Raw genomic sequence first — 24329 nt, 5'->3', positions numbered from 1 at the left:
ATTGTTTAATGAAGAACATAAAGTATAGAAATTAATAATCATGTTAATTATAACTTAAAATTATAGTTTTTTACTCAAAAGTGCTTTTATGTCTTCAGCATCTAATGTTTCATATTTAAGTAATGCTTCAGCCAAAAGTTTATGTTCTTTTTGATGAGTATTCAATATGCTTTTAGCGCGTTCATATGATTCCTAAAATGAAAAAAATAAATTATTGATATTATTATTTATTAAGTATTTTTTTAATGGAAATTGGGATTTCAAATCTATTTGAAATATAATTTATCAGAGAATAATCAAACTGCAATTAACAAAATTTATATTTCTTAGATTTTTACCTGCATAATTTTTTTTATTTCGTTATCAATCAATTCATTGGTAGCTGGACTTAAATCATTAAAACTCATTAATTCATTTGATTGAGACTCATGCGTTCGAAGTCCGACTTTTTCAGACATGCCAAGTTCTTTTACCATTCTGGTCGCAATATTAGTGGCTTGCTGAAATATAAAAAAAAAATATCAATTTAAAATATCAATCTAATATTAATACAATGTATAGAAAGATACAAACTTTCAAGTCATTTGACGCTCCGGTGGTAACTTTATCTGCACCAAATATTATTTCTTCAGCAGCACGTCCACCCATCATTGTATCCATTATAGCTAACATCCTAGATTTGGTTACATGGTATTCTTCTTTTGCTGGTATGTATGCTGTCTACAATGCAATTAGTAATACATTTTATAGATTTAATTCATTGTATGGAATATCAACATTTAAAACAAAATCTTTAAAAATTAAAAATAAATGAAAATATGATTCATACATGACCTAATGATGATCCTCTTGGCATAATTGTAACCTTATGAAGTGGGTGAGAATCTTTAGTAAAATAAGCAACAATTGCATGACCACCTTCATGATATGCAGTTATTATATTAGCTTCATCATCTGGAATTTTCGATTTCTTTTCAGGACCTACAATTTTCAATACAATATACAATACAATTACAATATTCTTTATGAACAATAAATTGAAAACCTTTTATTACCCATTAATATTTTATCCCTAGAAATTTCTAGATATTTCATTGAAACTGTTTTAGCTCCATCACTTGCTGCTTTCACAGCTGCTTGATTAACCATATTTTCAATATCAGCACCAGTAAAACCGCTTGTTCCTCTAGCCAACAGATCTATATCAATGTCTTGGCTAAGTATTTTTTTTAAATATAAATCTAATATTTGTTTGCGTCCAGTATAATCTGGAAGAGGAACCTAAACAAATTTAATAAACATTTAGTTACTAAAATATATTTACTATATTTATTTAATAGAGTTAATCATTTACATCAACTTCAATATCAAATCGACCAGGACGAAGTAAAGCACGGTCTAAATCTTCACGCCTATTAGTAGCTCCAAGTACAATTATGCTCTGATTTTGATGAAATCTATGAATAATAAGAGATATTTAAAATCAATTAACTTTTGATATAGTAATTAAGTTAAAAATAGTTTACCCATCCATTTCAGTAAGTAACTGGTTAATTGTTTGATTTGCATAAGGGTGTAACACAGAATTTGTTCTTTTTGCTCCAACAGAATCAATTTCATCAATGAAAACTACACATGGTGATCTTTCTTTTGCAGCTTCTAAAATGAAAAATAGATTTATTACTATAGCAGATTTATGTATTATTATAAATACTAATGGATTTAATTACATGTATAATATTTTTTATGAGTCTTCATATATGTACAAATATTGTCATTTATATACACATAGTAAACATATAAATACATACATATTGATTATACTAATTAATTAGAGTACAATTTTTTTTTTTTTTTTTTGTTTATTAGATTAAAATGTTTTAGACAATTTAAATCAACTATAAGTAAAAGAAATACACAATCGAGGATTAAAAAATAAATAAATAAATAAATAAATAAAATATTAATTTAAAGCTGTTAATATTATTAAACTTCAAAAAAATATAAATTTCAAATGTTTTGATTAGTTATTTAATATGATGTAAAAATGAAAAACTGTTAACTAAAGAAAAAATATTTTTTATTTATCTCAATACAAGCAATACAAAATTTAAATTTCATATAGTATTTTTGTATTTATTAAATTAGTTAAAATAAATCTACACACTTAAAATTTATGCCAAAAACATTATAGTAATAGTTTTATATTAAAAATAAATAAATAAATTCAAGTGTTGTTGTCTTCTGATGTAACATTTACATTTTAAAGTAATCAAAATATTAAAACCAAGGCTAGAAACTTTATAAGCTAAAAAGTACTCAAATATGCGCCTACACATAAATTTAAAGTCATCATAATGTAAAAAAATTTAGAAAATATGCAAAAACATTCAATTTATTGAATAAAATAAAATTTACATAAGTTATTAAATTTATATGTATTAATTGTAAATTTAATTGCACAAAAATTTGATAAAACATAAACACTGCACACTTGTGTATTCTTCTGTCTTCTTATTTACAAGCTATACAATATTCATTAAACTTTAATATTATTAAGGATAAATGTATAAATACTTTAAATTAAATAATATTAATAATAATTTCTTGGTATATTTATATAAAATTAATTCAGAATGGTCGGTGATCACTATTAAGATTTTAAAGATTATATCATTATTAATTACATTGAAATTAATACTAAAATAGCTATTAATGAATTCATTTTTTTTATCAAACGATATAAAATATGAATTTCAGTTGTTATATACCTAATATTTTTTGATGAACTATACATTTTTTTTTCATTAAATCTATGCATATATAAATTTCTTAAACATAAAAATATGCCAATTCTTACAAAAAAGAACCAAATATTCAAAATTACGCATCATAACTGTTTGTATTTGAAATCTGCATACTATGGATCAACTTTGTATCGAACCAGAACTTTAATATGCTCTTTTTAAACAAATATGTAAATTCCTAATGTTTCGAGCCTTCTTTATAATATTACGAGTAATTATTAATAATATATTAAAAATGATTTCCTTGAAACATAAGAATTTAAGAAAAATAGGAATAAAAATAATACTTACTGAAAAGATCTCGAATTCGTCTAGCACCTTGTCCAACAAGGATTTCATCAAATTCTGAACCAGCTGCATGGAAAAATGGTACTCCAGCTTCTCCAGCAACAGCTCGAGCTAATAATGTTTTACCAGTTCCCGGTGGTCCAACAAGTAACACACCTTAAGTATACATAAAATAAAATTTAAAATATTGATAAAACTATAAAAAGATAAGATTATAATTTTACATAAATATTGTAATTTACCTTTTGGTAACTTGCCACCTAATGATGAAAATTTAGAGGGATTTTTAAGAAATTCAACAATATCTCTCAGTTCTTGTTTAGCTTCATCAACCTGTTGAACAAGAAAAAATATTTATGTATAAAAATATATTTCATTGTGCTTATAAATTTACTCCTTTGACATCATTAAATGTTACTGTAATTTCTTCAGAGTTCACTTCGACTTGATTAGTAAGTTGAATTTTAAACATAGTTCCTGTTAATAGCACTAAAAATAAATGAATAAATCATATGAATCAACTTATTCTAATAATTTCTAAAGAATCAATAAACAGCAGTGTTAAATTAAAATAATTTTTGTAGTACAAAAAAAAAAAAAAAGGTGATGATATAAAAATTAAAATTGTTTTTAAATTCAAAATAATAACAATTAATGTAATATCGTACAAATAAAACAACATATATATTTTTATTTGAAATTTTTAGTCTGGAATCTAAGTTAAAATACAGTAATTATGAAAAATTAATTAAAAATTATTACATTTTATTTAAAAATATTTTTTAACTATCTAGAGTTTTTAATACTAGTTAATCCTTTCAGTGTAAAAAATATACATTACCAAATAATGAAACCAATGTAGCAAGTGACAATCCAATTATAAAAGAAGATTGAATAATTTTCCACCATTTATGAGGCTTAGTATTCCCTTTCTGCTCTCGTGCTACTAAATATCCTTCAGCAAAAGATATTTTTAATCTGTCCAGTTCTTCTTTATTTAAATTTTCTTTTTTTAATAACTCTAATAAGAATACCACAAAATTTAAAAATTGAATGTATTTATAAAAAAAAAAAAACTTTCAAACATAATATGCTTGATTCGTACACAACAAATATGATAAACTTGACAACAATGAAGTTTTTACATAATAATTGTAAATAGTTTATACATTTATTAAATTGAATAGATTATATTTGCCAATACGTGATAAACTAGTTAGTATTTATATAATAACTTAAATAGCAGGTAAATATTATAGGTTTGGTTAATTTACTAAAATAAACAAGCATTTTCTATATTAACTGATTCAACACATCAACAGTATAATATAATATACAGTATAATATAGCACAATTTATTAATATAAAATATAGTAAAAATTTACCTCCCCATTTATTGGATTCAATATCTGAAAATATATCGTTAGTTTTGTAGTCACTTCCTTTAGAAAATAAAAGAAGTTCTTTTATACGCGATATCAACTTTTCATCATTTTCCTTTGATGAGATACGTTCAGTCTTAAAACTTCTAAATTGAATATCTGTATCAAATACATAAACTAGTTAATTAAATGGTGCAATAGAAAAACAGATAGTATATTATTTTGTTTAAAAATATTTATGGTTTTAAGGATACTATAATCCTGTAATTATTGAGAACCAAATAAATACATATTTTATTTTTATTTTTTTTATTTTTAGAATTAATTTATACTTAAAAAACATAAATCCTTCAATACCATTTTATTTTTATAATTTATTTAATATTTATTTATGTAGTTTACAGATTACTTATAATTCCAAAAACAAAATTTTGTCATATTTTTTTCTAAATTAAAATGATTGGATATATGTTTATTTAGTTTAATACATTTGTCATTAATAAAATTGAGTTTTATATTTAAACTTGGAATTTTAACTTAATAGTTTGTAAAAATACTTGACAAAATAAATTAAATTTATTAATGAATAAAATTAAATATGCCTGCCGGTTGGTTTTAAATAATAAGAGAAACAAAACCTTTATTTAGATCGCTCAAAAAATTACAAAAACTTCATAACTAGGTAGTACCTACAATAATAAGATTAGGCTAAAACAATTTTATGATTTATTTTAACACAATTAACTATATTTAAATATACAATCTATATAAGTAGATTATTTATTATTATATAAAAGAAAATAATTTATAAAATTCATGAAATATTAAAATGTATTCAACAAATATTTAAAACATTATTAATTTCCTATTTCAAAAAATTAGAAAATATAACAGAAGTTTAATATATATATATATATACATTTATACCTGTAAAAAATGGCCGAGGATGGTGTAAAATGTGTTTGCCAGATGAAACATGTGAATTTGATAAAATTAAAATGTGATTATTGTCTACAGTATGGTAACATTTTAGACCAAGATTTTTGTTCACAGATTTTTGTAACATACGTACAAGATTTTGATGTTGCTTTACTTTACAATGAACAGAATAAGGTCTATTCATTAAATATTGATTCACTTGTTGAATTGGAATATTATCTAGAAGCTAAATATAATAATACAAATATTAAAGAAATTTATTGAATTATAAAATTATATATATTTATTTTAATGTAAACAACTTAATACATTTTTATAAACAGTATTTTATTACAATTTTCAAACCATAATAATGCAACTTCATTTATTCAAATAATGAATAAGAATTATAAAAATAAATATTATAAAATTACCGATTTAGTATATTCTGGCAATATATCTTCAACAGTTTTTTTTTTAACATGAGTTTTATTTTTTTTTAAATTTGACTTTTGGCCCTGAACAGTTACTCTAAGTGGAAGTGCTGCCGCAACCTGAAATCATAATAACTAATTAATTTAAAATTGTAATTGTTTTAGCTAAATAGATAATAGAATCAAAACATTTTATTATAAATTAGGCAAAGAAAAATTGTTAAAACAGTAATGATTCCTTTAAATAGTGCTTTAAAAAGTAAACAGACTACTCCATTATCAACTTAAATTAAGTAAAATAGTAAATAAATAATAAGTAAATAAATTTTACAACGGTAAAATTGCTAGACAAATCTATAGTAAATGAATATAGATTAAAGCCAACATTTGAAAAAAATGTAATTGAATAGTTGACTATTAAATAGAAGTTTGATGATTTTGATTTATACCTTAAATATTAATTATAATCATACATTTTTGCAGTAATCTATGTATCCATTTATCTATACTAAGTTGTGATGGATTTTATTTTATAAATATATAAAATTTATCTATTTAATAATATAAAAAAAATCTACATTAAATATTGTATAGTTTACATGGTTAAAATTAGATAATTATTTTTATTCTTTTGTTAGACAATAATTTTTTGTCTTTTACTTACATCAAATGATTGAACCTATAAATTAAAATGATGTAGTTATTCAACTAAGACAAAAGATATTCATACTTTTGATTTTATTAAATGGATATACAAAATATATTGTTTCAAATCAGTATTTTAGTAAAATAAATTATTTTGATGTAAATGATAATAGAAAATTGTTGTAAGCAATTACCTACATTCTAAACAAACTTAAAATATTGCATAATATAATGCAACATTTAAAAAAAAACTATCGGTACAGATTTTAAGAACTCAAACACATTTTGTAAATTGTTGTTAAGGATTAAAGAATGCTCAGGTGTAAGCTATCCTACCTATTGAATAAGAAAAAACACCATTGTAAAAATGCTTAAAATTATCTTGAGCGGTTGGAAGCTGAAAACGTCGATAGAGATTTCGTTAAATTCTAAGTTACCAAAGTATTGGTTAGGAATACCAAATACTTGTAGCCTATGCACTCAACATCACTACGGACGCGAACGATCTGTTGCAGATCACACTTACTTGACTCGGTATGGAAAATCCCAGGGTGAACATGTTACTACGAGATCGAGAACTGTTACAGCAAGAACAATGATAACAATGGCGGAAATCGCGTGTAAAGTGCACTGGTTCTTGTACCAACGGTTTTTCGACGTTAAACAAATGGAACGGGAATGACTGGGTAAATCATTCAAACCATACGCACACCAGACGAGCTAGACGACGCGTAAGGAGATTAAAACGATCGACGGCAATCGCGTCGAGGACGAAAATTTTGTAAGATTTACTAGGTCGCAGAATCGCCGAGCACCGACGGTGGCATGAATATAGCAGGGTGGCGGGCAGAGGAGAATGTATAAATTACATAAAAAACGATAAACAACAATAATAGTACGGTAACAATAGCGTACGAAATACTATAATTTTAATATTTTAACCTAGGAAATATTGTATGTCTTTTTTTTCGCGACAGACGTGATGATGATAATGACGATGATGGCGATAATGATAAGCGATGGCGGTAGTGATAAGGTTTCGCTGTGTGCGTATCAGTGACAATGGTGACCGGCCGTTGTCGCGGGATGTCAGACGTTCGTAATTCGCGGATCCCGTTCGACCGTTACGAAACACCGGCGAAATCCGGATTTATTGGGAAGGGGTACCCTTCTGAGTTTTTGATTAATATATCATACTTTTGACCATTATACGTGACGTGACCAACGATATGATGTAGGTATTACAGTTAAGATTTCACTCGACGAGAAAGAAATAATACATTTTTTAAATTATCTTCGCTCCTATCCACACCTCTCCAGAAACAATGTCTATAGACGCTTTTAGTTACGTGGTTAGTTCCCATAGGACGTCGTCACTCGGGCGAATGTAAGCTCCCAAACGAAATATATCAGGTAAAAATCACCCTTGAGTATTTCTTTTAAGTTCCTACACAAATAAATATTACAATGAATACAAATTTTCCACTTTATTAAGACTTAGGACTTACTCGTTTTAAGTTTTATTCTAATTACTTTGTTATTTATATAATTTTGTTTATTTTGCTTATTTGTTGAGGTCTATTAGTATTTAATGTTCTTATTTTAATATATTTATTTGATTGAAACATTGTTAAGACTTCTATTTTTTGAATATATTAGGATGATGATGAGATGCAAATTTGAGTAGAATTCGAAGTGAACATTTTCACAAGCATTTGTATAATAAGACTTCTACATGAACTATCAGTCTGTTTATTTTATTTTTATCTGGTTTTTCAACTATGAAACATATATTTTGTTCGTGTAAGAACTTATATAGGCACCTACGTAAACGTTCACCTGCTGTATAATACATAATTTTACATTCCCCTTGTTTTACTGAAATCTTTCCGGTTGCGGCTGAAATACAGTCACGCGACGAGTAGCGAAACATTCGTCCCGGTACAGCGGTATACGACGTAAATACCTAACGTATCGGGGAAGTTTCCCGTCACGAACGGACATCGATCCGAAAACTCCATGCCAAGCAAAAATTATTTTCAATGGTGTACCATATTACTATAGGTGCAATCAAGGCTGTATCTAGAAATTTTTTTCGGGGGGGGGGGGGTCCAAAACATGTATATTGTAATTTTATTGAATTTTAATGTTTGGTTAAAAGTAAGACTTATTAGTCTTCTTTTATTAAAATATAATAAAATCAAATAAACAAAATTACTTTGACATTTTATCACGTCAGATTTCTATATACTACGCGCGTTGGTTAGAAGTCTGTGATTATTATTATTAGACGCTATAAAAATATCTAAAAACAGTCAATGATTAATTGGAGCTTAAGTCTTTTTTGACTGAAAACCTTTATGTTGGTATTAAAAATAAATAATTATTTTAAACATTTGTAAAATATTGAAGAAATTTCAGGGGGGGGGGTTGTCCAGACACCCTGAACCCCCACCCCAGATACGTGCAATAGGCATCCCTTGTTGGCTCCGCGTACGACCACGTATGCCATTTCTAATTCCTGCACCGCTATGCGTTACCGTGCCCGCCACTGATAACACCAGTGATAGCCTGGTTAGGCTATTTAATATTATTATTATTATTATTTTGGCCGTTCGTTCCGTTGATACGTCCACGTCCGAATCTCTAGTGAAACGCGTGACGTTCTGTTTTCTACAAAGCTGAACATACCGATTCCGTACTCGAGTCGACAGTACGGTGTTATAAACCTGTAAGTACTACTCATTCAGTAATATATTTTCGTTTTCCGCTCGCGGAACTCCGACCAACCTTCACGTCTTGACGAATGCGATCATGCGTAGGTGAAATTACCGATGGTGTTGCCCACTTTTGTACTTCCTGGTACAACACCCGTGATGAATAACATGAAGAGATCTCAGCCGCAAACGTTCAGCGCTCGCAAAAAATCCAGAACATCGGATAACGGTTTTGCGGACCAATGCATAATCACCACCTCGAGTGGTCTTGAAGTAAATGCCACCGCATCCTTGTTGAACAAACAGGATCTAGTTATTAAATACCACAATGTAGGCATTATTGATGTTGACTCCGTCAGGTCATCTGGTTATGAACAATTTTTTATTCCGTTTAATGATCTATGGCTCCCGGATTAAACCATTAAAATACAACTATAACAGACTTGTGTTCATAAACTAAAATGTTCCTTCTAATTATAATTTTCATATTTTCATTTTTTTATTTTTCACCGTATCATAAAATAAAATAAAATTAATAATAATAAATAGATAATTAATTAATTATTAATAAATTATTAATAATTATTAATAATAATAATATAAAATTTGATTATTCTGATGCCTGTTTAAAATCATACTTTGATTAAATCAAAAACTTAGTAATATATTACTATTATTATTATTATATTGTAAGCTTAAAGAAACTAAAAAGAAGGTTGTCATTAAAAGTTAAAACTAATAAATTCTTAAACATTCTTGCTCATAACAAAATATATAATATTATTATGATATATTATGTGTCAATTGCTCAAAATTTTTATAGTGTGATTTAAATAAACAGCATATCAGTAACAAAATATAACATTTGATTCTTTGCCAATAGAATGTATACTAATATAGTAATATAATATCAGATGCATTTATAACATTTATTACTTATAAATTATTTATAATAATTTAATATCCGGTGCATTTATAATATATATATTAGTTGTAGATTATTTATAAAATATGTTGTTCTTATAACAATAAATCCAACAACTATAAAAAATATAACTTCTATAACAGTATTTCCCGACCATTACGCTAAAACCTACAAAAAAAAAAAAACTTATGCTTTAAAATAATAACATTATTAATAATTGTATTATATACTTAAACTTAAGACTGTCAAATTTAAATCCAATAAATATAATTATATTTTGATAACTAAGATATTTTTCTTGTCATTAGTTTATGAAAAGTTTATAACTATCAAAAATATTTTGTGACCTAATGTTGGGTCACAGCCCATAGCTTGGAAAATGCTGATATAAAAATTATTTTTTATTTTGTCTTATTATTATCAATCATTGTAGTTATATAATTATATAATTTAATTTCAAGATTTTAAATTGTATTATACTGTAAATCAATTTTGTAAAATTAGGTGTTAAACAATCTAATTAATAATTATACTGCATCAATATCTAATTTATGCTATTTTAATAGTTGCATTTATCTATTTCAGAATATTTTATAAAGTAATTTAATGTATACATTAATGAAGAATTTACTAATTATATATTTTAAACAAAATTATTATTTTTAAATACTTGTTAAGAGTATTAAATTGTAATCTCATTGTTTACTCAAATATTATGTTTGTATTAATATAATAATTCAATTATAATATACGTATAGCATAATATTTTTAGACTGTTTTTATAATTTATAATTTGTAAGTAAGTTTTTATAGATTTTTTTTTTTTTTTTTTATCATTATTTTATAACCAAAGCTTGGGACTTATAGTATTTACTTATTTTTATGATTGGACATAGAATAAATGTAACTGAGTGTTATGAAAGTGTATGACTGTTATATAACGTTCAATTATGAAATTTAAAAATGCTTTTTTTTCTTCCTTTTTTTCGTCAATTTTTATAAAAAAATGCGTATCTCCTGTTTTTCTGATTATTTTTACTTTTTTGCATATCTCTGCTTAACGATGACATAGAACACTGACTTAAACCAGATTTTTTTTTCAATTATTTATTAATACATAGTATTTAGATTTTATTTTATTTTTTAGAAAATTCATAAAAAATAAGGTAATATGTCTTGAAAACCAAAGTAAGGATTTATTTATAATATAAAGAATTATTTATTTTTTGATTTTTTAATTAAAAAATTATAATATGGACTACATTTTTTTGTTTTAAAATTTTTTTGAAATTTTTATTATACTTTCATCAAAGCTAAAAATTATGTCTACTACTTTATTTAATACTATAAGTTCATGTAAAAAGAAAATTTTGAAATGTTTGCTAATCTTTATACTATTTAAGATCATTTTTTTTATTAAACATTTTTGTTTAAATTTAAGTTTTTTAATTGTTTATTTGAGTGCTTATAATAATGTTTTTTTAGTGCTTTTTTAAGTGCTAATTTTAATGATTTTAAGTTCTATAAGTCATTAGCCCTGGTTAGAGCTTGCTCTAAGGAAATAATAAATTAATAAATTAGAGCTACACATCTTGTTTGTTTTACAGAAGTGAAAAAAATTGATGCTTACATATAATAAATATACATACTAACATCAATATTAAATAATATATTATACTTCATAACGTATATAGATTTTAATAATTGAAATAACAAATTCCTTTAATCTAACTTTAAAATGATTTATTTTTATTTTGTGTGACAACCTCTTCATCATCAGTATCGCTATATTCAAATTGGTGATGTTTGTGACATCTGGAAACACACCATTGAAATAATTTTTATGCTCAGTCTCTGTTCTTGTAATTACTTTATATTTTTGCTCTTCATCCATTTGACAATTGACATATTTGGATCCCAATCATACATAGGAGACATGTTATAAATAATTAATGTATAAGTACATATTTTGAGTTGAACCATTCATGGCGGAACGTAATGGAGATTTTAATAAATTACTGATACCATAGTTTTAATTTCTTGATATTCATAGATAAATATTTACTATCAATGTTTTAATCATAATTTCTAATAATTCCGGAAAACAAAATAATGCCAAATGGTACCTATGTTACAAACTCATAGACATATAAAATTAATTATTAACAATTAAAATCATATTTTTTTTATGAAATGCTCAAAATTTAAATAAGAACTGCACATTATGTGCATAACTGCACATAAGTGCAAGCTCTGGCCCTGATTATAACATATGGTATGAGTATTTTAATAAAAATTTTTAATTAAATTGTATTGTTAAACCATAGGATTAGTAAAACTCAATTTTTTTTTTATTTTTTTTATTGGTAATTCATTATCTTAGTTGTTATTTTAGATGTAACTACCTAATAAAAGTTATACTTATTACTAGGGCTAGGATTGATTCTGTATCATTTGCATTTTCTTTCATAGTACTCCAGGACATGGCTATTCAAAAACAAAATTCGATTCATTCATCATAGGGTTCAAATATGCAATTTTTTTTTTTGATTTTTTTGCTTTTATTTATGATATTCGTAATTAAATGCTTTTTGGTATTTTTTTGTCAGTTTATTAGCTTTTTAATTAGTTTTTGTTAATTATATGCATATTTAACATTTTTGGAACATTTACGTACATTTTTATTTAATTTTTTATTTTAATTGTATTATTATATATATTTCGTGATTTCGTAGTGAAATATTATTGCCTTATAAAAATTGACTTGTGGTGTGTGATTAGGTGCATGAAGAGAATAATAAGAATTTGTGTTTTGAAGTATTGATGAGTGAGGATAAATGTCTGATTGTTGTACATGTTAAAAAGTTTGAGGATTATAACTATTATTATGATAAGAATGTACGACCGGAGAACTTAAATTGCTTGTATTGTTTGTTATATTTTTTTAGTGCCTGTAAAAATTGAAATTTTAACTTCATTGTTTGGTCATCATTTAATTTTTTAATATCAGGCAAAAAGGACAATAAAATCGCTTTATCAGGGTCATTATTTTCAGGAGGTGGAATACTTAGGAATGGAGGATTTAAAATGGCTTCTAATAATGAATTCTGGAATGGTGTATTTTGTTTGATTTTTTTTTTTGTTGGGGGCTGTTTACTTATTTGTTCAATCAGACTTTCGTCAGTACTGGCATTATTTTGTTCTATATTTATATCTTTCCCCTGTACTGATATATCCAAATCATGACTCATATTACCAGTTGTTCTGTAAAAATATTGTAAATTATTATTGATTTATTTTGAATTGTTTTTCTTATAGATAAAAATGCATTATTTAATTATATTGATAATATTTTCAAAACATTCTATCAATAATATTAAAAAAATACTTACTTTCGTTTTTTTGACAGCTGGTTGTAAAAATTCTATTACAACGGCATATGCATATTTTTTATTTTTATTTTGAGCTGTTGATCCACTTGAAACTCGCCTTGAATCATTGACATCTCTTGTGTAATTATCCCGTATGTTTTTCCATTTTTTTTTTTTAGTTCTTCGGCTATAAAATGTATATAATAATATGAATAAGAATAAGTTAATTGATTTACATTTTACGAGTAGGTATATATAAAATATTTATATTAATATTTATATATAAACTCTAAAAATGAATCTTAAAATTATGAAAATATGAATATTGGTGCTATTGGACTTGAATATTATCCTAAATTTTAGTAAACGTGTAATGGGTAAATTTTATATTTAATGTTGATTTTATTAAATATTACAGATTTTTGTCAAATGGTCTAAATTTTGTTGCTTTAAAATATGAATTTTCGATTGGTAGAAGCACAATCAGCAAAATAATAAAAGAGACTTGTGAAGTAGTTTGGAATGTAAACCAATCAATTGAATTACCTGAACCAAATCGTGATCAATGGATTGACATATCCAATAAATTTTATACAAAAACACAATTTCCTAACTGTTTTGGCGCTGTTGATGGCAAACACATCCGATGTGTTAATCCAAAAAATTCTGGGTCAATTTATTTTAATTACAAAAAGTTTTTTTCAGTAGTCCTGATGGCAGTGGTTGATGCAGAATATTGTTTTATATATATTGATGTAGGGGCATGCGGACGTGAAGGGGATTCTACTGTATTTAAAGAATGTTCCTTTGGGAAAAAATTATATGCAGAAATATTAGACCTACCAGCACCTGTTATTTTGCCGAATACAAATGAAAATCCTCAGCCATTTGTTATAGTAGCTGATGAAGCATTTGGTCTTCACAAAAACTTATTAAGACCTTTTCCAGGACGTGGTATTGATCAAAAGAAAAACGTATTTAATTACAGATTATCAAGAGCAATAAGATATGTGGAATGCTCTTTCGGTATTTTATCGAATAAATGGCGAGTTCTACAAATTACTATAAATGTAAAATCAGATTTTGCTGATATAATTGTGAAGACTTGCTGTGTACTTCACAATTTCGTCCGGAAAAGGGATGGATACAATTTTGAAAGATATTTTGAGCAATAATTTAGATCTTGAAAATAATAATATACCTGGATGCAGATCTCAAGGCAATGATGTTAGAAATTATTTTGGAAATTATTTCATGGATAACGCGGCCGTACCATTTCAATTTAGATAATATAATTTATATTAAAATTGTAAAAACTTACTATAATTATATATATATTATAGTTTTGTACAACTTTATACTAGCTATTTAATTTAATTTTTTTCCGATCGTATTAAAAATAAATAAATTTTATTTTATTTAAATTAGAAAAAGTAAAGTAAAACACATACTTTGTTTTTCCTGTTCGCCATTGGAACACTGTTCCCAATTTTACAAAAATTACTTTGGAAACTTCAATCCAGGCCCTTTATTTCATATCTCTGTCCATATAGTTTTTGCAATTCACTTTCCACAAACACTCATACCGTTCAATCTCCATGATTAGACTTTCAATGTCAATCATAATTATAATTTAAATAAATTTCTATAAAAATAATAATTTTAATAATTTAAATTTTAAAAATTTAAACAAATTTAAATAAATTAAAAAAATTGTCTGGATCACCGTACAAATCGCTGAAACGTACCACAAGTGGCGTATCACAATTAAAATTATGTATTTTTGGAATGAACGGCGGAATTAACTAAATTAATTAATTAATTATTTACTATCGACGGTTTCACCGTCCGACCGTTGCATGCAGCGGTGACGAACGGCGATGATTAGTGCCGAACGGTCAAATCGTTATAGTATGGCGCACTAGATTTAAACATGTGTATTTTTCAGAGAACGGTAAAACGAACGGCGAATAAACCGCAGTGTGGCAGGGGCACTTTGATAAAACTAACTACGTGACAATAAGTCGACTATTTGATGAGTTGTTTTTAATTTTATGGCCTGAAGAGATTAGGCATGAGAATATTTTGTTATTTTTTATCGGATGCCGCACCGTATATGTTAAAAACTATTAAAATATTTAATCCTAAAATGGTACACATTACTTGTGTAGCTCACGCATTGCATCGAGTGTGCGAGGAAATTAGATTACAGTTTCCAAAAGTTAATAAACTGATTTCAAGTATGAAATTTTTTTTTTAAAACCTCCATCTCGAGTAAAAATTCTTCGAAGTATTGCACCAAATATTCTTTTACCTCCAGAGCCCATAATTACAAGGTGGGGAACATGGATAAATGCTGCGATTTATTATTGTGAACATTTTTCTTTAATTAAAAGTGTCGTTATGGAATTGGACGAAGATGATGGTATTTAAATAAAAAAAGTTCATGATTTGATAAAAGATTCTAATCTGGATTGTAATTAAACATATATAAAATCAAATTTTAGTGCTATTTTACGTCTTGAAAAAACCAGTTGTCCTCTGTCCGAGTCAATTAAAATTGTATTGGATGTGCAAAATACAATTGATAAAGCGCAAAACAAAATTGGTAAGACCGTACAACTAAAAATGACATTTTTAGAAAAAAATACTGGATTTAAATCAATATGTACAGTCTCAAAAATTTTGAACGGCGAAGAAGTTTCAAAATTGGAACTGCCAGAAGATTTAAATCTTGATAATATGACATATTTGAGATTTGCATCCGATAACATCCGTGGACGTGGAGAGATCATTTTCTTCATACAAAACTTTGCTCATTGATAATCGCAGATCATTTATGTTTGAAAATTTGAAAAAGTATCTAATAGTACAATGCAACAATAGAAATGCAATTGAATAGTATGTGTCTATTAACATTAAATAATATTTAAAATTTTAAGTTTTTTATAATCATTTATTTAATTAATTTTTGTTTTAGAAAGATGATGTTGAATATAGAGTTGTTTTCAAAATACAAAATATCAAAGAAAATTAAAACATCTTATTTTCTTGTTGAATATTTATATAATAAACAGGTACCTAAAATTTAATAAAACAGTTTTAAATTTATTTTTTTTTTCAATGTATAAATTGCGCTTAGTTGTTCTAAGAATTAATTCGTGTGAACATATAAAAATGTGTTTAATAAATTATGTTTTGATATTAAAAATATTTTTCAGTTAAACTTAAAAACGTTCAAGTCTTTTTTAGTTGTATTTTCCTGGTTAAAATGCTTTTTTTTTTGTAGCATTATTCGCAATTTTTTAATTCCTTTATTGTAGGTTTTTTGTGCATCGTTTTTTTAGCCCTAATTATTACACTTAAAATGTTTAAGTACTTATAATGCATTTTAAATTTATAAATTCAGTTACTTACTAAATTGTTTTTACAATAGATTATTACTTGATCACTGGTCGTAATATATGTTAATATTGTTCAATAAAATTTCAATCAAAAATTATTAGTAATATCGTATACTTTTGTCCAATTATGTTTTTTTTACATTATTTCTATGTTAAGTATATCTATATATTTCTATGTAGTAATAAATAGTTTAAATATTGTTTCAAAACCCATAAGAATGAAATTTTGAATTTTTTTAAGACAAATTAAAATTTTTTTTTTTTAACTAGCGTTAAAATTTCTGTAATAATATTTCATTTCATAATCTTTAACTAAAATAATTTAATATAAATATAATCTTTATTTTTTTATTTTTAGACATAATTTTATCAAATAAAGGCAATCACATTTCACGCATTGTTAATCATTGATACCTTTATTATAATCATTTTGATTTCTATTAATCAAATATTATTAGAGATGATATGATAATAATGATATAATAGCCAACTGCTAATTTTTAAGTAAAATGTATGTGAATCATGAAAAATTTAATTTGAAAAATATTTAATTAAAACTTGTGTATATTAATATATTGATAAAATGATAAGTAACTTATTGACTAAAAATTAAATAAATACTTTATTATCAATACTATATATTTAAGTTAAGTTAAAAACGATCTTTTCTATTGAAAATATATCATTGGTCAAAAAACTAAAAAAAAAAAATAAGTTAATAAATAGTTACTTAATAAAAATTAATGTTATTAATTAAATTAATTTAAGTTCTAAGTTTATTCAATACAATACGTCAATGTTTGTCAAGATTAAATTAACCCTTTCAGACCTGACGATTTTGTGTAATATTATAAAATTTTTTTTATATAAATTATTTATAGTCATGTATCCACGAATAATTTAATCTAGGTTTGAAGAAAATCGGACAAATATTGAAAGACTTACGGATGGGTACACCATAGTGTACTTTGGGATTTAGTGGAAAGAAAAAATATTTTTAATTTTCACATAACAAAAAAACGAACCTCGTTTATTAAAAAAAACTTAAAATAAAAAAAACAATATTACATTTTCCTTTAATAAATATAACTGTAAGTACTTGTTTTACTAGTAACTATGTAATCATATTTTAAATTGACATTTAAATTAAATAATTCCCAAAATTGAGACTTCATAAAAAATAATTTTGCACTTTTAATTAATTTTTATTTTAATTAATTATAAAGTATAATGTTTTAATATTCACAATATGTATTTACTCTTCAGTGTTATGATATTTATCTTATACACAATAAAAAAAAAAAAAAATTGGAAACTGAGAGAAAAAAAAATTATTTATACTTGTTAAGTGTTCAAGTATATTAGTATGTTAAGAAGTTATAAAAATTGCACACAGATAGTGTTGTCAGTTAGGTACGTAGAATATTAATTTGTGGTACGATAATAACAATATAGGTAGTTCATCCAGAATAACGCAATTAAGCTGACAGTGGTGGATTCAACGGAAACAAAAATTTAAAATAAATAACGTGCAACTTTGATAAATTTGTTTTAAAACAAATGTGATAGTTTTTTGTGAATTATTTGTTCACAAATCGATGTGATTACATCGCCATCCCGTCGTAGTAAAAATCGGATACGGCATTGGAGTCAGGCATCTGAAGTGGCATTTTCAAAATTGACTCGTACATATTTTTTTAGTTCTATCGGTGTTTTATAAGAAAAATATTTAAATGAATTCATTCGTGAAAACCACTTAACTATATAATACAATAATATTGGCTAAAGTTATAATATTATTTCATATTACGGCCTATGTTGAGTGTTTTCAATTATTCCAAAAATATAAATAACCACACAATCACTTCCACGATTTTCGATAGCCACGATAGTGATGAGTTTTGAGTAATAATTATAAAAATCATTTTTAAGTCTTTCTACGTATAATTTTATACATAAAATAAAAAATTACAATTTTTTTTATATAGATATGTCACAAAAATAAGGGGAGGTTCTAAGTTAAAATAAGAGCTTATTTTTTTTTTTTTTGAGGCGGCAAAATTTGATTTTGCCTAGTGCTCTGTTTATGCTTGGACCGGCCCGGAGTATATTAGCATGGGAATCAATATTTTACCCTTGCGCCGCTGTTTTCTGTACTTTGTAGGCAGTGGCGCCGAACCCTAAACTGAAATCAAATCATTGTCTGACATCTTTTAGAAATTTAGGATAGAGTCGTTTTATATTGAACTGAAGTTAAGATGCCAAATCGTACGAAAGCTTCATAACAAAATTAAAGCCTATTGTCAATATTTTTCGGGTAAAAACCACTATCTCTTCTCATCGGGTAGGCCATTGTGGCTGATATTTATGTATTATGACCTTTTTAAATATTTTTTGTTCGACTAAATATTTTAAGACACGGCGCCACTGTTTGTAGGTATATATCTGAGAGCTGTTCATAGTAACCTAAACTTTTAATAATTAATAACGAAAATATTTTTTTGAATAACGGTTCCATTTATTTTCGTAGTGGTGCAGGCGACGCAGTTAACGAATTGTGTTCCGACGAAATCACTAGCAGATGAGTTGTGTCCCGACGGAAATTGTCTTTCCAATATTTTTCAAATTTTATTGAAGTTCTAATGAATTTTCAATGCAATATTTTCATTGCAATTAGAAATACTGGAACATTATCAAAGACGACATCCGTAAAAAAATTAATTATTAAACAAAAATTAAATGCATATAAAAATGGACAAATTTCTAGATTTAAATGTATACGATAAAAATATATTACTAAAAATAGTAAATTTTTGTCAAATATATAATTATTTTATATTTTATTTATATTAATTTTAAGTATAACGTTTTATTTTATTTATTTTTTTTTCAGCATCTATTCTAGCGTAATATATATATACAGGGTGGCCCAAAAGTCTTTGCTCACTGTTGTTTTTTTTTTGTTTCCAAGCATTAAATAAAATCATGAAACATCGTTTATTTGTCAGAATGATTTGTTAAAACTTATTCTAAATAAAAAAAAACATAAATGATTGTTTATTCGTAAAAACAACAATAACTGATGTGTAAAAATGCAAGCCAAGTCCACGAACAAAGATTTTCGGGCCACTCTGTAAATACATAGATCTGCATAATAGTGTAAAGGAAAAATGTGTTGATTTTAATTTTTTCATAGTTTTATTTTAAATTAATTATGTTTTATGATGTTCATTGTAGTTTCGTATTAGAGGGTTATTTATTAATTTTTTTACAAAAACTTTTTCTAGTCATAAAATAAATACTTTACCCTACATAATTTTAATGTAGTAATTTTACACACCGAAAATTTAATTTAAAAAAATACTTTATGTAGGTATTTTTTTTTTATATTCTTAATAAAAAAAGAAATATACAGAACTAAAAACTGTTTTCATAAACACTTATAGTTATTTCATTATTTTTTTTCTTTATTTTATTAAATTCATTTTTTTAACTAATATTCAAAATATTGTAATACGGCATAACTGCTAAGGATCTGAAACTTGAGTTTTTAAGTGTCGATTTAAAAAAGATATTTTTCAGATGAATAGAAATTACAGTATTTTGTGTTGTAAGAAATTTGAAAATAATAGAAAATGTACATGATTACGTGCAGCATTTGCAATATCAATAGCTATATTTTGGATCAAAAAGTGTTGAATAAATTGTTGTATCCACGGGCAGACGCAGAAAAAAATTTCGGGGGGTTTTGAAAAAATAAGAATAATTACCGTCAGGCCCGTGTTTAAAAATTTGGCGCCCTGGGCATATTATTTATGCCCCCCCCCCCAAAAAAAAGTGAATAAATGATAATAATATAACACTTATTATTTCGTCCATAATCGAGATTCTTTAATATTAAAATATAACTTGTAAATGAAAATCGTTTAATACTTTTTTTAATTAACAAATTAAACAAATTATAACATAATTAAACATACTATTTTCTTTTTTTTTCATTAGGTACATAATTTTTAAAATTAATTTTGCTAAAATATTTTACCGCCCCTGAGACTTGACGCTCCCTGAAATGTGCCTACCAGTGCCTCCTATAAATACGGGCTTGATTACCGTTATTTTGAAATATTTGACTATTTATTATAGATTGATTGTTATCAATCGTTATCACATGACCATACGGCACAAAATTTAAGGAAACCGTCAATCATAATGTACCATTGTAAATAATATTATATCGATTACGTATATTTACTTATTTTTACTTACTGATAATAAGCGACTTACAAACACGCATTATTTTTACTAAGTATTGCCATGGAATTTCAAAAATTTGAGTTTAAAGTACCGATACCTTTTAGAATATTTGGAAAATTACAAATTATTACAAATTCACTTTTCTTAACAAAACATTTTTTTTCTAGCATATTTTAATCGTATTTTGAACAATTCATTTTTTTTAAGGTACATAAGGTAGGATAACTACGTTTGAAATTAATCATCCATTCATTTCGGGAGGGGGGGTAAACCCCCAAAATCCCTCCCTGCGTGTCCGTCACTGGTTGTATCTTATTTGAATACGATGATATATGATTGCTTTTTATTTAATATCTATAATCTAGAATAAGTCAAGATAACAGAGGACAAACGCTCAAAATCATTATATTACTAGATTTTTAACAGTAAACTGAATTGGACATATAACCTTTTTTCGATTGTGTAAGCAAAATGATTTTATATTTTAAAAACGTAGTACGGGTGGCAATGATCATATAATATACAAAAGTAAAAATACAGATGAAGTTTATATTATGTGACTATTGCTATTTAACCATTCATAACTTGTATACTCACATTGTATTGGACCTAAGTAATATCATATGATCAGTATTTGATTGTTCTTTGTCTAATAAAATCTTTTGTTATTGAATATCATCAGCTATGTCCTAGATTGAAAAACCCGTAGACATAATATTGTGTATTGTGTTTTGCTGTACTTAACATTTACTCGTACAATCGATGTGTATAAATGCAGCCGTATATGAAATAATTTGTACTTTTAAACTTGCTACTTAGGCTGAGTTTCATTGTAATCACTATTTGCGCGGATGCCTTGTCTAAGTGCATAAATATTTACAATGATATTACGTTAATAGATCGGAAACATCAACAACAACATTTATAATGCAATACTGCAAAACACACGCTTCACAGTTAGCAATAGTAAACAGTGAACACAAACAAAACGTAAACCAAGTAGGTATATCCAATAATAACCAGAGTTGTTATGTTCAAAACAAAGTGTTTTAATCAGAGTATTTAACACTGTTTTAAACAATTTATTTTAAACATCAGGAATTTTGAAGTATTTTAAAAATTAACATTGTTTAAAATGTTTAAAACTTATATTTAAAACATGTTTTTTATTTATGCGTATTAAAATATTTTTTAAATAATTTAGAGTTAATGTTAATACTATGGGATATGAATTATACATCTAGGAACTTTGGAATTAGAATATAGTAAATAGGTATTAAAAAAAAAAAAATATTAAACTATTTTAAAAATTTCAAATCAAAATCAAGATCGGAACTAAAGGAAGAAGATGGGTATTCATATTCGGGCTTACAATTTTAGAAAATGTCATTTTTGTAGTATATAATCAATTATTGATTATAAATTTGATATTTTTTACTTTTTTAATGATAATGTGTAGGGCACGGATGTTGTAGTAGTAAAAAAGTAGTAAAATTGATTGCAGTATTGCCCTAAAATATACCGAAAAATGCACTTTAAAAAATCTAAAATTGCTCTAAAAAAATATAGTTTCGTTATAATTAATAAAATTACGTTTATTTCATCTGTCATTAACTTATTGTTATTTATATATCAAGGACTCATTAGATACAATTTATAAACATGTATATTTTAAATATAAAATAATATATAATAAAAATTTTGTAGCATTGAACTGTAAGTGAATTTTTTAAATTTTTAAAATCTTATGGATCTTCGATTTAAAGCCAGTAAATTTCTATACTTCGATAAAAATCGTTCCACTTCGGTTAGTGTGAGCGGAGCGTACTGAAAATAAACTAAATTACTTACCGTCAAGTTTTCAGGTAAACCATCTAACAGTTTTTTTTTTCCAGTTAGTAAATCATTTATTATACTTATGGTTTCAAATACGGTTAGGTTAGTCTTAACCTTTAATCAAGCTATTAGAAAAAAATTATCATTACAAAAATTGTTAACTAAAATCATAACTATTGATTTTTAGTGTATGCCACAGCATCGATAACGACGCGTGTTTGTTTATCGCATGTTTGCTATGACAAAAAATACGCGTCGAACGACGACGATGTCAATAAAAATAATAATACTTAATTATTATAAATAATTATAAATAATAATAATTAAAATAATAACATTAAGATGGCGGCCCCGGTGCAACGAAACCTTCCAACTCGTCGCTTGTTGAGCAACCGTAGCTATCAGGGTCTTGTGACAGTCGGGGCTATTCAGCCGTCGCGCCAGTTGATCACCAATTCAAGCGGTCGAACGGCGTTATTTTTTCGGTATTCTTAAATTTAATATTATTTCAGTTCAGCATTTATTTTGAATTTGTCTTTAAAATCTCAATATCTTATTATAATCATCATACAATAAATTCCATGCTGGATCTTCTATGCGTTATATTAGTTGGAGAAATTTATTTTTTATTTTTTATGATTTAAAATAACAAATCGACTGATTAAAGGCAAAAGGGGTTAGACGACAATTTTACTATTTTTCAGGAGAGCAAAAACAAAATTTTCCAATTTTCTTAACTTTGGCGTTGGCGCTTCGGTATTTATTTAAGCATTGGGAATAGGTTATTATATATTTCCATTTTATTAAAATTTATCTTGCTGGTCTGATACTAATTACATTGAAATATTAAGTACAATTTTTTATCATAACGAATTAAACTAAAACTTACCTTTTTTTTTGGAATTTTAAATTTTTATTTTTATTTTTTGAGATAAATGGCGCTTATAAATTGTTCAGCAGACTTGTAATAATTGTGTAATGTAAGTACGTATACCTAGTACGTACAAACAACTTTACTCATGTTATCACTTATATCCAGTGCTCGACTTGAGGGGGAACGTAGGGGGACGGAGTACCCCTTCTAATTTTTATAACCTTGCTATTAATACGTTATAATTATAACGCTTAACAAGTTTTGGGGACGCAAGGTTTTTTTAAGCAAACAGAGTCCCCCTTCTTTAATTTTGCCAAATCAAGCACTGCTTATATCAATATATAAAATGGTTGGATATTCATGAGTCATATTATTATTATTATGAAAGTTGATAAGCGACAATTGTAGGGACTAAGTGCCATGAATTTGTCGTTTAGCCCGTACAATTTTCAACAGTGTCGCTTATACCCTTAA

The 24329-nt window shown here is 25.7% G+C and overlaps 2 protein-coding genes across 3 annotated transcripts; one reads left to right on the top strand and one right to left on the bottom strand.

Annotated features, from left to right (window-relative positions):
- LOC112680716 (ATP-dependent zinc metalloprotease YME1 homolog) lies at window positions 1–7485 on the bottom strand. 2 transcript variants are annotated; one of them, XM_025550999.1, is made up of 15 exons: window positions 7001–7485; window positions 5830–5949; window positions 5405–5642; window positions 4481–4636; window positions 3937–4116; window positions 3490–3572; window positions 3338–3428; window positions 3099–3251; window positions 1527–1659; window positions 1355–1457; window positions 1056–1281; window positions 830–981; window positions 574–720; window positions 339–500; window positions 1–192 (listed from the first exon to the last, which is right to left on the bottom strand). In XM_025550999.1, exons 1-15 carry the CDS (start codon window positions 7031–7033, stop codon window positions 61–63), a joined length of 2109 nt encoding a protein of 702 aa, XP_025406784.1. In that variant the 5' UTR covers window positions 7034–7485; the 3' UTR covers window positions 1–60. The 2 variants fall into 2 exon arrangements, with proteins under 2 accessions (XP_025406784.1, XP_025406717.1); XM_025550932.1 differs by having other exon boundaries at window positions 2–192; window positions 3490–3584; window positions 7001–7484.
- A 5704-nt stretch (window positions 7486–13189) lies between these two features.
- On the top strand, window positions 13190–14840 carry LOC112694180 (protein ALP1-like). Its single transcript, XM_025569574.1, has 2 exons — window positions 13190–13233; window positions 13906–14840. Exons 1-2 carry the CDS (start codon window positions 13190–13192, stop codon window positions 14660–14662), a joined length of 801 nt encoding a protein of 266 aa, XP_025425359.1. The 3' UTR covers window positions 14663–14840.
- Window positions 14841–24329: the final 9489 nt, after the last annotated feature.

The sequence above is a fragment of the Sipha flava genome, unplaced genomic scaffold (assembly GCF_003268045.1).
Source record: "Sipha flava isolate LNK unplaced genomic scaffold, YSA_version1 0_pilon_pilon, whole genome shotgun sequence".
In the NCBI taxonomy this organism is placed as follows: domain Eukaryota; kingdom Metazoa; phylum Arthropoda; class Insecta; order Hemiptera; family Aphididae; genus Sipha; species Sipha flava.
Note: the sequence above shows the minus strand (reverse complement) of the source record. Positions and strands in the feature narration are given on the sequence as shown.

Bases quoted from the DNA above. Each gene is read 5' to 3' on its own strand.
- LOC112680716 (XM_025550932.1), bottom strand. From the start codon at position 7,033: ATGTTCACCCTGGGATTTTCCATACCGAGTCAA. The intron at 3,429-3,489 runs GTAAATTTATAA...CTTGTTCAACAG, and splicing joins CATTTAATGATGTCAAAGGA to GTTGATGAAGCTAAACAAGA. The intron at 1,282-1,354 runs GTAAATGATTAA...AAATTTGTTTAG, and splicing joins GATTTGATATTGAAGTTGAT to GTTCCTCTTCCAGATTATAC.
- LOC112694180 (XM_025569574.1), top strand. From the start codon at position 13,190: ATGGAGGATTTAAAATGGCTTCTAATAATGAATTCTGGAATGGT. The intron at 13,234-13,905 runs GTATTTTGTTTG...TAAATATTACAG, and splicing joins ATAATGAATTCTGGAATGGT to ATTTTTGTCAAATGGTCTAA.